The 14996-nt window shown below is 43.7% G+C and overlaps 1 protein-coding gene across 4 annotated transcripts in view; it reads right to left on the bottom strand.

Annotated features, from left to right (window-relative positions):
* The window catches only part of LOC106587064 (serine/threonine-protein kinase BRSK2), a 200425-nt gene that overhangs the window by 35692 nt on the left and 149737 nt on the right, over positions 1-14996 (bottom strand). For 3 of the 4 annotated variants that reach the window (XM_014174956.2, XM_014174958.2, XM_014174960.2), the window contains exons 9-13: positions 14147-14178; positions 7203-7364; positions 6708-6805; positions 6340-6493; positions 5028-5087 (exon numbers count right to left, since the gene is read on the bottom strand). In XM_014174956.2, the coding sequence (XP_014030431.1) occupies positions 5028-5087; positions 6340-6493; positions 6708-6805; positions 7203-7364; positions 14147-14178 (506 nt within the window). The remainder of the gene's footprint in view (positions 1-5027; positions 5088-6339; positions 6494-6707; positions 6806-7202; positions 7365-14146; positions 14179-14996) is intronic. The other variant, XM_014174959.2, reaches the window with a different exon arrangement.

Raw genomic sequence — 14996 nt, 5'->3', positions numbered from 1 at the left:
GACAGGCAGTGGCTGAGACAGCAGATTTTCTGACTTTATACACTGCACGCTTTGAGAGAGGTGGTTAGCAAACCAGGCCAAAGACCCCTCACAGACACCAATATTCCTTAGCCGGCCCACAAGAATGGAATGGTCTACCGTATCAAAAGCTTTGGCCAAGTCAATTAAAATAGCAGCACAATATTGCTTAGAATCAAGGGCAATGGTGACATCATTGAGGACCTTTAAGGTTGCAGTGACACATCCATAACCTGAGTGGAAACCAGATTGCATACCCGAGAGAATACTATAGACATCAAGAAAGCCAGTCAGTTGATTATTGACACGTTTTTCCAACACTTTTGATAAACAGGGCAAAATAGAAATAGGCCTATAACAGTTAGGATCAGCTTGATCTCCCACTTTAAATAAAGGATGAACTGTGGCTGCCTTCCAAGCAATGAGAACCTCCCCAGAAAGGTGTGACGACCCTCCCACTCTGTCTGCCGTATTCTCTCTCTTTGTTCTTGTTTCCTTATTAGGATGCCGGTGGGCGGAGTTGGAAGGGTCGTCAGCTGGGGAGACTCTCTCCATGCAGACACCTTGTTGTTTTTGTTTGTGCTAGTTGTGGTATCTAATAAATATATATTTTGATACTCCTTGTCTCCACGTTGTCTCCCTTTTGTTGCTAACTCTGAGCCGGTTCGTAACAAGTGGGAGCTCATCCGGGATTTTGAACTTGTGTTTGGGAGAAAACGTGGAGGTATGTTAAATTCTGTAGGTGCTTTGTTTGTATATTTAGTTAGTTTGAGTTTGGTGCTCAGTACTGGTTGCTTTTGTTTGTTTGGTTTGTGTGCTGTGTTGGAGAGAGTACATTGGTTAGTTTCCAGGCCCCTGCCCAGCCTGGAAAACGCTTGTTCTACTAGCTGTTGGGACATCGGTCTGAGGAGGTGAGTACAATCGGCTGTGTACCTCAGTGGAAGATTTGGATAGGGTAGTGAACCTTACTACCCGGAGCTATAGCCTTTTTCCCCTGATAGGCTTGGCGACGTGTTTCATTTTGGAATATGTTGGGCATGGTTAATGTTTGTTATTTTTGTGTGGTGTCTGTGGACTGAGCAGTTGTCTCGGGAGCACATCCGTGGCTTGGGGGAATCTACCAGCGTGCTGGGGGGTTACTTCCTTGCCAGCGGGCTATAGTGCATAATTACCCACTGCAAATCTGCATGAAGACTAGGGTTGAGTTATTGTAGGTTTTGGGGAAGCTCCATAGCTCATCTCTTTTCTGTGGTGCCCGGTGTAATTGTATTTTCTCTTGTTGTGGTCTGGTGTGCTCAGCTGAATCGTTGGAGTGGCTGTGAGTCGTTGGGGTGACTATGGGTCGTTGGAGTGGCTATGGATCGTTGGAGTGACTGTGGGTCATTGGGGTGGCTATGGGTCGTTGGGGTGGCTATGGATCGTTGGAGTGACTATGGATCGTTGGAGTGACTATGGATCGTTGGAGTGACTGTGGGTCGTTGGAGTGGCTATGAGCCGTTGGAGTGGCTGTGAGCCGTTGGAGTGGCTGTGAGCCGTTGGAGTGACTGTGGGCCGTTGGAGTGGCTGTGGGCTGTTGGGGTGGCTGTGGGCCGTTGGAGTGACTATGAACCGTTGGGAGATGTTGTTTGCGTTTGTAGATGCGGTCTCTTGTGTGCCCTGTTCCTGGGTGTTGTGTGACTGACCATTGTTTGGTTTTGTCGTGTTCTGGCTTTCCTGTCTGTTCCCTCCTGGTCTTGTGTTCTTCTTTCCTCTTGAACGTTGCTTCCTGTTCGCGGGGGTTGCTGGGGTCTGGAGAGGGAGGTTGGCTGGGGCAGGTGGAGGGTGGACGTGTGGCCTCTCGTCGGTTTGGGACGCGGAGGCTGTGTCAATTTGGGACGCAGAGGTTGTGTCAATTTGGGACGCAGAGGGCTGTGTCAATTTGGGACGCAGAGGGCTGTGTCAATTTGGGACGCAGAGGGCTGTGTCAATTTGGGACGCAGAGGGCTGTGTCAATTTGGGACGCAGAGGGCTGTGTCAATTTGGGACGGAGAGGGCTATGTCAATTTGGGATGCAGAGGGCTGTGTCAATTTGGGACGCAGAGGGCGGCACGTTGTTCCGGGGCCCTTGTTGGTCCCCGGTTTTATGGGGGGGGGTGTGACGACCCTCCCACTCTGTCTGCCGTATTCTCTCTCTTTGTTCTTGTTTCCTTATTAGGATGCCAGTGGGCGGAGTTGGAAGGGTCGTCAGCTAGATGGGAGGCACCTGGGCTCGGGTGTGTCCCAGGATGGGGGCACCTCTTCCGCGTTCATTGGGGAGACTCTCTCCATGCAGACACCTTGTTGTTTTTGGTTGTGCTAGTTGTGGTATCTAATAAATATATATTTTGATACTCCTTGTCTCCACGTTGTCTCCCTTTTGTTGCGAACTCTGAGCCGGTTCGTAACAAAGGAGAGACAGGTTAAAAGGTTGGAGATAGCCTTTGGCGATGACAGGGGCAGCAACCATAAAGAAGAAAGGGTCTAAACCATCTGACCCAGATGGTATTTTGGGGTCAAGTTTTATGGAGCTCCTTTAGCACCTCGGACTCAGTGACTGCCTGCAGGGAGAAACTTTGTAGCGGGCAGGGGAAAAAGAGGGAGAAGCATCGGGGATAGTCGCATTAAAAGGGGTGGGAGATAAGGAAATATTGGATGGGCAAGGAGGCATGGCTGAGTCAAATAGGAATCCTGGTGATTAAAGAGCTCAGCCATAACAACCACATCATCAATGTTATGTATTTATAGTCCATTTGTGTGTCAGGAGAAAATGTGAATGTGATCAAATTTTGTTTATATTCAAAATTGGGCTGGCTATGCTGCCTATCCGTTTTTAATCCAAAATTATTAACTGGAATGAATCAATCAACATAATACTGATGACAGATGTGAGTACATTTTTTATAAGGTTTACAGTTGCATAGGCCTGCATGATGCAAATATGCATAAAGAAAGCTCAGCCCTGTGAGTTCTATTGTCTATCAGTTGTTGTCTATGTGTCTGGTTAGAGCTAATCCCCCTCATAATGTAGTCTAAATATAATGTATATCAACAAATATAATGTAGGTTTTCATCCCACCCAGTGCCAGGAGTTTTTTTAAAGAGTTTTTTAAACCATGTGACCTGATGAGGAAAAACTGGTCCCATCATAGCCCATATCAAACCTTTTTACAACTGATTAATCACTGTCATACCTTACAGGGTCCAGAGTTTTCCTAGTTCGCTTAACATGTAAGGAAAAACTCTTGGCCCCAGGGGTTAAAATTTACCCACCGCTTTGGGACCTATGGTGCCACCAGTCTGATTGTAGTTGTCAGTTATCGTCAGGTATGTGGATGATCAGGGCTTTATTAAGGAATGTTTCTTGGGATACTTTGATGTGTTAAGAGGGTGAGATGCGCAGTCTGTGTTTGACTTTATGAATTTTGAGATGTCTGAGTTTAAGTTCATAGAGAAACTCGTTGTCCAAACCTATGATGGCGCAGCTGTAATGGAATGTATCTGCTATTTGTATTTACAGCTAAGTCACCTCCTGTTCCCTGATTAAGAGGTGACGACTACTCCACTCCACTACTATTGTCAACTTTCTCCTGACATGAACTGAAGCCATGTCTCATGTGCCCACTCAACCACTGGCACATTGAATGTTTTCCCTCCAAGCACTGTGTGTACCCCTGTCAATTGTCTCTCATTACTGTATTTAGAGTCAATCACATACACAATCACATTATTACACATCACTGATTTTACTCCTTGCTAAGACTAACTAATTCTTAGCTATTTTGTCTAACTGTGCAGTGTGTTGTGTTATTGTTTTTTGTCTTCCCAGTCAAATCCTGTCCTGCACTGGTCAATCCTCTGAACACCTCAACTCATGCCTCATACCCTCATTCAATCACTGCTGTGATCCCTTTCCAACACGGTGTAAGTAGCCCTCCCATTCCCCATAATATTGTATTATAAATGTCTTTATTAAATGCTTTAGGTTAAAATAATTTGTCTTTGACGATTTTTGAAACACTTTGTCGCGGGCCTCCCATGCTCCTCAATTTTTCAAGTCACCAGCCTCCACTGATGTTTGTGTGTGTACCACTGTATCACTCTAATTAGATAATGGAGATAAACGACTATTCAGAGGGATATGACTGCCTTATTTCCATCCCTGTTTGTTCTTCTCTTCTTCGCTCCAGCAAAACGCTCCATCTGCATTCCCACCAATTAATTTATGCTAATCTCTCTCTGTACGGGGTGGGGGGGGGGACCGGGCGAAGCGTCACTAAACTGTGTTTCTGGACACAAGGTCATCTGTGAATAGGCTTTGAAAAGACGATTGGACCTGATGCACCATGATGAGGTAACCTCACAAATAGATTGGCAGAAGACAAACAAACACAGCCATGCATGGGAGCGAACACAGACACACACACACACACACACACACACGTTCAGGCACAAAGACACACACACACACGCAATGGGGAAGGAGGCAAAACAGGGAAACAAGGAAGTTGACCTAAAAATTGGGATCTGCCCTGGGACGCCGAAACTACAGCATCAAAGGGAAGAGAGGGGCCAAAAGAAGGAGAAGGAGGATAAGATGCTTTTGATGTGCATGGAAGCAGCCAAGGGTGTAGAGAAGACTCCCTCCCTCTATCTCTTCTCTATCTCCTCTCTCCTTCAGTTCAGTCTAGGCCTGATCACATTGGCCTACTTTACCACAGTATGAAAATAAGGGCTTTATTGTGTGAATCCGTTATCAGATAGCCAGGCAGTCAAGGGAACTTCTGGTAAAAGTTTCAGAAGAATTCTAACGGCAAGAGTTTAGATTCCTTGGGAATTTATTTTATGCAGACAAGGATGGAGCTTAGTTTTTATTTAAGTTTACTAGACTACCCTCTCAAAGGCTTATAGACTTAAACATGGTGAGAATATGAATGGGAAAACCCCTCTGCAACTCAACTGTGGCAAGACAGACAGACAAAAGTAACAAATACCTTTCTTCTTTGGTGAGGTTAGCGTTTGTGATATCCAAGCTTTTACTGAAAACAGACTTACTTCAGACAGACAGAAAGAAAGTAAAGAGACAGATAGAAAGACAGTCACATAAAGGGACTGATTCTAAGCATTCCTTAAAAAAGTACAGATTATTGTATAGGTCATGAGTTGGCAACCTAAGGAAAAGTTAACCGAAGAAGAAAAATGATTGATCATGACATGACAATGAAAACAAAGAAAAATACACACATTACATTAATATATTAATCAGCAAGTAAATACAGATTAAACAGAGGTGTAACTTGAAGGGTCATGCTAATATGGAGTATTCTCACATTTGGTATACTTTCTAACAGTCTATAAAAAGTTGAAGTCTTAAAGCCTCTATCCTCTTTGGATGACTCACCCGCACAGAAAGTTGTAAACTTTTCAGCTTTTCTGTCTGTGTTAGACTGTCATAACACCCTAAGCAGCTTAATAACAAAGTTAGTGAGGAGAGGGATTCAACTGGAAGTACACACACAGCAGATTGAACTAATGGACAGAGATATCCAGCAAGGTGCCATAATATGTAGGCACCCTACTGCTGTGTATTTGAATCCGGTGTTTGTGTGTGTGTGTGTGTGTGTGTGTGTGTCCATGCATGCACGTGTCTGTGTGTGTTAAAGAGATTCTCCGGTAATTTTGTATACTTTTTAGCCAGTAGTTCTGAAAGTAGCACTCACAAGCCAGAAGTGGCCCTCAAAATTGCAGACTACGTCACATTTGTGCAGATATGTGCACCACGTCATTGCTTTCTCTCTCTCTGCTGCGTCCACTGAGCCGTTGGGCCTGCCATGCAACCTCATTGGATAACGCTGCACAGGCCTCTTGCTAGCTGTCACTCAAATGCGAGGGACTGAAGGTCAATGTAGGGAAAATGGCGCAGCACAGCTTCAAGATAAACAGTCGCTTTCAAACTAGGGATTTCATGGCTAATTGAGGTAAGCCATTAATTCTACTCATAGATTATGTATGTATGAACGACACATTGACACATCCAGCCCAAAGCGGGAGGTTTAAAAAATACTTAGTAGTCGCCAAAGTTCCGGAGCATGTCTTTAATATTCAGTAATTTGAAGAGTACTACACTGAGAGTGGGGACTACAGACCACTCATATTAATCAGAGGGCCTGTGGTTCTGTTATTCACTAGCTTTAATCTCATGTGTTTACACTGATATGTGTTGCATGTACTTGTGCATGTGTGTATGTGTCAATATGATACATGTGAGTGAGTCTATGTACTGTATGTGTGTACACCACACCATACCTCTGTCCATGTGCGGCCATGTCGATGGCTCGTCGTACGGGTACAGGAGAGCCCCCCTCTGTGACGCTCAGCACCTCCATAGACTTCCTCTCCGGCCTCCTCTTCCCATGGCGGTTCAACATGGGGGAGTCCACCCGCTTCCTGGGCGGGTCAGCTGAACAGGGGTCAGGGGTCAAAGGTTAGGGGGCCGGGGGAGAAGCAAGTGAAGAGAGAAAGAGAACTAGTCAGCAACAAACCAACTACATGTGTGACAGAACATCCTATCCGAGTTATGGTGTAGCTACTGCAGGTTTTCATTTGTAAAAGGCATAGAAGGTTTGGACTAGTCTACTTCTCCTATTGTGTGGGGGTAAATTGGACCAGCCTACCTATCTCACTGCGCGGGGGGAGGTTCTGGTCCTCCTGACTGGGGTACCTCTCCTTCCGGTCCAGCAGCAGGAAGTAGATCATCTTCTCCTGGTTATCACTGGAGAGACAAGACAGTAAAGTCATCCTGTCAGATGTCCTTGAAGCACCTCAGAGTGGATGACTTCGCTGACACCTCGCTGACACATTTCTCCCTCCATATCTCTCCATCCCTCTCTCCTTCCCTCTAGTCAGAGAGCAGGTCTTTCATCAATTTGCTATGATCTCTGTCACAGACCAGTGAGTGCATGATTTCCCTCCCTTTTTCCTCCCCTTCCATCCATCCTTCCTCCCTCCCTTCCTCCCTACCTCCCTCATCAGAGAGCAAGTCTTTGGTGAGTTTGTTTTTTTTACCTCTGAAGCAGCACAGAGTGCACTTCTTTAACCCTTCCATCCTTACAGTCCTCCCTCCCTCGCCCTCTTACTCTCTCCCTCCCTCCCATCCCTATATCACTCACTCGTCAGAGAGCAGGTCTTTGGTGAGTTTGCCCTTGTCTCTGAAGCAACCCAGAGAGTGCATGCTCTCCAGGACGTCCGGGTCTATCTCTTCAGTGCTCAGGGTTCTGATGGCCACCTTCCTGGGGACAGGCTGCTCCGGCTCAGGCTCGTTCTTCCCAGCTCTGACAGACAGGAAGAATGACAGAAATGACTGACAGATTTTATTTTTATATATATATTTTCATCTTTATTTTAACAAGGAAGACATATTGAGACCTAGGTCTTTTTTTCATGCGCCCTGTAAAATACAATAGAAATATACACATTATACACAAAATATAAATATATAATATATATATATATATATATATATATATATATATATATATATATATATATACACACACAGTTGAAGTCGTAAGTTTACATACATTTAGGTTGGGGTCATTAAAACTTGTTTTTTCAACCACTCCACAAATTTCTTGTAAACAAACCATAGCTATGGCAAGTCGGTTAGGACATCTACTTTGTGCATGACACAAGTAATTTTTCCAACAATTGTTTACAGACAGATTATTTCACTTATAATTCACTGTATCACAAATCCAGTGGGTCAGAAGTTTACATACACCAAGTTAAGGCCGCTCAGCAAGGAAGAAGCCACTGCTCCAAAACTGCCATAAAAAGCCAGACTACGGTTTGCAACTACACACGGGTCTGATGAAACAAAAATAGAACTGTTTGGCCATAATGACCATCGTTATGTTTGGAGGAAAAAGGGGGAGGCTTGCATGCTGAAGAACACCATCCCAACCGTGAAGCACGGGGGTGGCAGCATCATGTTGTGGGGGTGCTTTGCTGCAGGAGGACTGGTGTATTTCACAAAATAGATGGCATAATGAGGGAAGAGGAAAATTATGTGGTTGTATTGAAGCAACATCTCAAGACAACAGTCAGGAAGTTAAACCTTAGTCGCAAATGGGTCTTCCAAATGGACAATGACCCCAAGCATACTTCCAAAGTTGTGGCAAAATGGCTTAAGGACAACAAAGTCAAGGTATTTGAGTGGCCATCACAAAGCCCTGACCTCAATCCTATAGAACATTTGTGGGCAGAACTGAAAAAAAGTGTGCGAGCAAGGAGGCGTACAAACCTGACTCAGTTTCACCAGCTCTGTCAGGAGGAATGGGCCAAAATTCACCCAACTTATTGTGGGATGCTTGTAGAAGGCTACCGGAAATGTTTGACCAAAGTTAAACAATTTAAAGGCAATGCTACAAAATACTAATTGGGTGTATGTAAACTTCTGACCCACTGGGAATGTGATGAAAGAAATAAAAGCTGAAATAAATGAATTCTCTCTGCTATTATTCTGACATTTCACATTCTTAAAATAAAGTGGTGATCCTAACTGACCTAAGACAAGGAACCTTTACTAGGATTAAATGTCAGGAATTGTGAAAAACTGAGTTTAAATGTATTTGGCTAAGGTGTATGCAAACTTCTGACTTCAACTGTATAAGTACAAGTCAAAGGTTTGGACACACCTACTCTTTCCAGGGTTTTTCTTTATTTTTACTATTTTCTACATTGTAGAATAATAGTGAAGACATCACAACTATGAAATAACACACATGGAATCATGTAGTAACAAAAAAAGTGTTAAACAAATCAAAATATATTTTATATTTGAGATTCTTGAAATTAGCCACCCTTCGCATTGATGACAGCTTTGCACACTCTTGGTATTCTCTCAACAAGCATCATGAGGTAGTCACCTGGAATGCATTTTAATTAACGTGTGCCTTGTTAAAAGTTAACTTGTGGACTTTCTTTCCTTCTTAATGTGTTTCAGGCAATCAGTTGTGTTCAAATCAAATCACATTTTATTAGTCACATGCGCCAAATACAACAGGTATTCACCTTACAGTGAAATGCTTACTTACGAGCCCCTAACCAACAATACAGTTAAAAAAAATACGGATAAGAATAAGAAATAAAAGTAACAAGTAATTAAAGACCAGCAGTAAAATAACAATCACGAGACTCTATACAGGGGGGTACCGGTACAGAGTCAGTGTGCGGGGGCACCGGTTAGTTGAGGTAATATGTACATGAAGGTAGAGTTATTAAAGTGACTATGCATAGATGATAACAACAGAGAGTAGCCATTTGATTAGGTGTTCAGGAGTCTTATGACTTAGGGGTAGAAGCTGTTTAGAAGCCTCTTGGACCTAGACTTGGCACTCTGGTACCGCTTGCCGTGTGGTAACAGAGAGAACAGTCTATGACTAGGATGGCTGGAGTCTTTGACAATTTTTACAGCCTTCCTCTGACGCTGCCTGGTATAGAGGTCCTGGATGGCAAGAAGCTTGGCCCCAGTGATGTACTGGGCAGTTCGCACTACCATCTGTAGTGCCTTGCGGTCAGAGGCCGAGCAGTTTCCATACTAGGCAGTGATGCAACCAGTCAGGATGCTCTCGATGGTGCAGCTGTAGAACTTTTTGAGGATCTGAGGACCCATTCCAAATCGTTTCAGTCTCCTGAGGGGGAATAGGTTTTGTCGTGCCCTCTTCACGACTGTCTTGGTATGCTTGGACCATGTTAGTTTGTTGGTTATGTGGACGCCAAGGAACTTGTAGCTCTCAACCTCCTCCACTGCAGCCCTGTCTATGAGAATGGGGGTGTGCTTGGTCTTCTTTTTCATGCAGTCCACAATTATCTCCTTTGTGGTGTACAACCACTGTGATTATTATTATTATTATCTGACCCTAATGGTCATCTATGAACGTTTGAACATCTTGGCCATGTTCTGTTATAATCTTCATCAGGCACAGCCCTCAGAGCCTGGTTCCTCTCTAGGTTTCTTCCTAGGATCGGGCCTTTCTATGGAGTTTTTCCTAGCCACCGTGCTTCTACAGTGAGGGAAAAAAGTATTTGATCCCCTGCTGATTTTGTACGTTTACCCACTGACAAAGAAAAGATCAGTCTATAATTTTAATGGTAGGTTTATTTGAACAGTGAGAGACAGAATAACAACAAAAAAACGCATGTCAAGAATGTTAGAAAATGATTTGCATTTTAATGAGGGAAATAAGTATTTGACCCCTCTGCAAAACATGACTTAGTAAGTACTAAAATAACAATGGTGGCAAAACCCTTGTTGGCAATCACAGAGGTCAGATGTTTCTTGTAGTTGGCCACCAGGTTTGCACACATCTCAGGAGGTATTTTGTCCCAATCCTCTTTGCAGATCTTCTCCAAGTCATTAAGGTTTCGAGGCTGACGTTTGGAAACTCAAACCTTCAGATCGCTCCACAGATTTTCTATGGGATTAAGGTCTGGAGACTGGCTAGGCCACTCCAGGACCTTAATGTGCTTCTTCATGAGCCACTCCTTTGTTGCCTTGGCCGTGTGTTTTGGGTCATTGTCATGCTGGAATACCCATCCACGACCCATTTTCAATGCCCTGGCTGAGGGAAGGAGGTTCTCACCCAAGATTTGATGGTACATGGCTCCGTCCATCGTCCCTTTGATGCGGTGAAGTTGTCCTGTCCCCTTAGCAGAAAAACACCCCCAAAGCATAATGTTTCCACCTCCATGTTTAACGGTGGGGATGGTGTTCTTGGGGTCATAGGCAGCATTCCTCCTCCTCCAAACATGGCGAGTTGAGTTGATGCCAAAGAGCTCCATTTTGGTCTCATCTGACCACAACACTTTCACCCAGTTGTCCTCTAAATCATTCAGATGTTCATTGGCAAACTTCAGACGGGCATGTATATGTGCTTTCTTGAGCAGGGGGACCTTGCGGGCGCTGCAGGATTTCAGTCCTTCACGGCGTAGTGTGTTACCAATTGTTTTCTTGGTGACTATGGTCCCAGCTGCCTTGAGATCATTGACAAGATCCTCCCGTCAGGGGCGGAAATCCGGGGGGACGGGGGGGACACGACCCCCCATCCTGGGAAAAATATGATTTGTCCCCCCCAATATATCACTGAAACATAACTATGTAATTTAAATAATATTAATAATACGCAATGAAAGCAATTGTGCTGATTATAGACACTTAATAGCGCGTTTTTAAGTTTCATAAGATTGCGACCCCCCCGCCCTTTGCCTCACAATGGTTTGATCCACTGCCAGTTCCTTAGCTTGCTACGTAACTGCCGTGAGGTTCATCCAGTCAATTGCGCACACACACACTAGCTGAATATGCAGAGCTAGCGCGCAAATATTAACTATTAAGCTAGCTAGTACCTAATCCATTTATGTGGCGTCGTCAAAGATGGAATCAGCATGCAGATGATGTAAGTTAGTGCTTCAAAGTCCCTGTGATAAGGTTAGCGATAAACTGAAGTCCAAACTGAACAGAACTACACTCTCTTCTACCATTGTCTTAAATATATTTAATGGTCTCGTTGCAAAAGCTAAATTGTCGCAAGGGAACTTTTATTTATTTATTTATTTATTTTATTTCACCTTTATTTAACCCGGGTAGCAAAGATTATAGCAAACACCACTGAAACTGAATTGGTGCTCGCTAGCTTTGCAAATTCAGCTATTGTTGGAAGCCAGCCAATATGAAACAAACTATTAAAATTACAAAAGGTTGCAGCATATGTTGTGTAAATGGTGAACTCATACAGCTGTCAACTCTTGTCATTTTAATCCGTTTCACATTTGCTAGCTACCTTTTAGATCGAAGCCCATATAGAATGATTGAAGATGATAGAAGCCCATCTCCTACTGTAAATAACCTACACACTGTGTGTGTAGCCAGCCAGCCAGCCAGGTAGAAAAATGGCAGAAAAATAAAAGACGGACATCAGAGTATTTTTTAATACACCAAAACGCATAGTAAGAACCCTAGTAGCCTAATATCTCAAAGACTAGTTGATAAAATGTTCATAAGAAAGAAATGAAATTCTAATGGAAATGTTTCATAATGATGTCATTAGGCAGAGCAGGCAACAGATGGCACACAGACAGCAGAGTTGGGGACAGATATGCAGGGACAGACTGGCAGAGACAGGGAGTCTCAGGTAAGTTTGTTGAGTCTTTGTTTGGCAACATTATGAAAGCTTCTCAATTTTTTTTACTTGTAAAATAGGAACATAATTGGAAAATGCCATGGATACCCCCACTCTCAACTTAAACTGGTGACTGAACTAAGATTTGTTAATGGCAATGGTATTGCTGTTGTGATTAGTTGTGTAGTTTTGGGTACCGGTAGTTAGGAGTACGGCAAACACCTTATTTCTTTGGTTCCTCAATATACATTTACCATATTACAATGTAGGCTATGTGTTACAGCACTACTTTTGGTGTCCCCCTCAGGAATTGCTCTTGAGAAAATTTCATGTAATTGGCCCCTCCAAAGTGGATATCAGATTTTCGCCCCTGCCTCCCGTGTAGTTCTGGGCTGATTCCTCACCGTTCTCATGATCATTGCAACTCCACGAGGTGAGATCTTGCATGGAGCCCCAGGCCGAGGGAGATTGACAGTTATTTTGTGTTTCTTCCATTTGCGAATAATCCCACCAACTGTTGTCACCTTCTCACCAAGCTGCTTGGCGATGGTCTTGTAGCCCATTCCAGCCTTGTGTAGGTCTACAATCTTGTCCCTGACATCCTTGGAGAGCTCTTTGGTCTTGGACATGGTGGAGAGTTTGGAATCTGATTGATTGATTGCTTCTGTGGACAGGTGTCTTTTATACAGGTAACAAACTGAGATTAGGAGCACTCCCTTTAAGAGTGTGCTCCTAATCTCAGCTCGTTGCCTGTATAAAAGACACCTGGGAGCCAGAAATCTTTCTGATTGAGAGGGGATCAAATACTTATTTCCCTCATTAAATGCAATTGTATTTGTTGTCCATATCTTATGCCTGGCCATACCAGAAATTCTGCAGTTTTATCAGCTGTCCGGGGAGCTGGTCTCAGATGATCCCGCCGGTGAAGAAGCCTGATGTGGAGGTCCTGGGCTGTCATGGTTACACATGGTCTGTGGTTGTGCGGCTGGCTTGTCTTACTGACAAATTCTCTAAAACGACGTTGGAGGCGGCTTATGGTAGAAAAATGAACATTACATTTTCTGGCAACAGCTCTGGTGGACATTCCTGCAATCAACATGCCAATTGCACGCTCCGTCAAGTGTGACAAGACTGCACATTTTAGAGTGGCCTTTTACTGTCCCCAGTGCAAGGTGAACCTGTGTAATGATCATGCTGTTTATTCAGCTTCTTGATATGCCACTCCTGTCAGGTGGATGAATTGTCTTCAGAAATGCTCACTGACAGGGATGTGAACAAATTTGTGCACAAAATTTGAGAGAAATAAGCTTTTAGTGTGTATGAAAAATGTCTGGGATCTTTTATTTCAGCTCATGAGACATGGGACCAACACTTTACCATGTTGCATTTATATCTTTGTTCAGTATACTATATCGTAGATTGCTAAATAGCAATGATGAACTGACATAATGTAGCAATGAGCAACTCAAATTATTAGATTGCTGAACAGTAGAACGGACCTTGGCACTTTTCTGAGAGGAGGTATTTAAAAGCCTGCATTGATAAGGCCAAGCCATTTAGGAACAGAACAGAGTTCCATTAAAACTAAGAACATCATTGTCTTTTATGTTCAGGTGGCGTGTAGGGTAACTACTAGAGCGTAGCAGAAAATAGACCTCTCACATCTGTCCTAATGGACCTACCTTCTCTTACTATAAAGGCTGCAAAAAAGTTTGACTTTAGCTTCCATTAGTTCCCATTCCCTAATTTAGCCTATGTAAGTGCAATACTTTTATCTACTGACCCTTTTTTTAAATATTTGCTACATTTTGTAAATTAAATTACATTTCACTGATAGAAGTACATAGTGCATATATCTATTAGAGTATGCACAAAACAACCCGTCGTATGGATGTTCACACACAAACACACACGCAGAAAGGAGCTGTACTCACATGTACCAGTTGTGCTTCTGGATCTGCTCTAACTGTAGAGACACACAGGAAGAGGAAAAAAACATTGTGTTAATGACACAGCATGTGGAACAGATGCTGTGACAGACAGACAAGTGAACACAGCAACATGCCTTATGTGTTCTTACTGTATGTATTACGACACACTTAAGACTTCTAGTAACAACCCAGTCTTTACCTACTGTAGCGACAACAAAAATATAATACACTATATGTACAAAAGTATCTTGACACCCCTTCAAATTAGTGGATTAGTCTATTTCAGCCACACCCATTGCTGACAGGTGTATAAAATAGAGCACACAGCAATGCGATCTCCATCGACAAACATTGGCAGTAGAACGACCTTACTGAAGAACTCAGTGACTTTCAACATGGAGGCCACCTTTCCAACAAGTCAGTTTTTCACATTTCTGCCCTGCTAGAGCTGCCCCGCTCAACTGTAAGTGCTGTTATTGTAAAGTGGAAATGTCTAGGAGCAACAACGGCTCAGCCGCGAAGTGGTAGGCCACACAAGCTCACAGAACAGGACTGCAGAGTGCTGAAGCGCTTAGCGTGTAAACATCATCTGTCCTCGGTTGGAACACTAACTACCGTGTTCCAAACTGCCTCTGAAAGCAACGTCAGCACAATAACTGTTAATTGAGCTTCATGAAATGGGTTTCCATGGCCGAGCAGCTGCACACAAGCCTAAGATCCCCATACGCAATGCCAAGCGTCGGCTGGAATGGTGTAAAGCTCACCGCTATTGGACTCTGGAGCAGTGGAAATGCATTCTCTGGAGTGATGAATCACGCTTCACAATCTGGCAGTCCGACGGACGAATCTGAGT

The sequence above is a fragment of the Salmo salar genome, chromosome ssa26 (assembly GCF_905237065.1).
Source record: "Salmo salar chromosome ssa26, Ssal_v3.1, whole genome shotgun sequence".
Classification (NCBI taxonomy): Eukaryota; Metazoa; Chordata; class Actinopteri; order Salmoniformes; family Salmonidae; genus Salmo; species Salmo salar.
The sequence above is the reverse complement of the archived record's forward strand: the minus strand, read 5'-3'. Positions and strand labels throughout refer to the sequence as shown.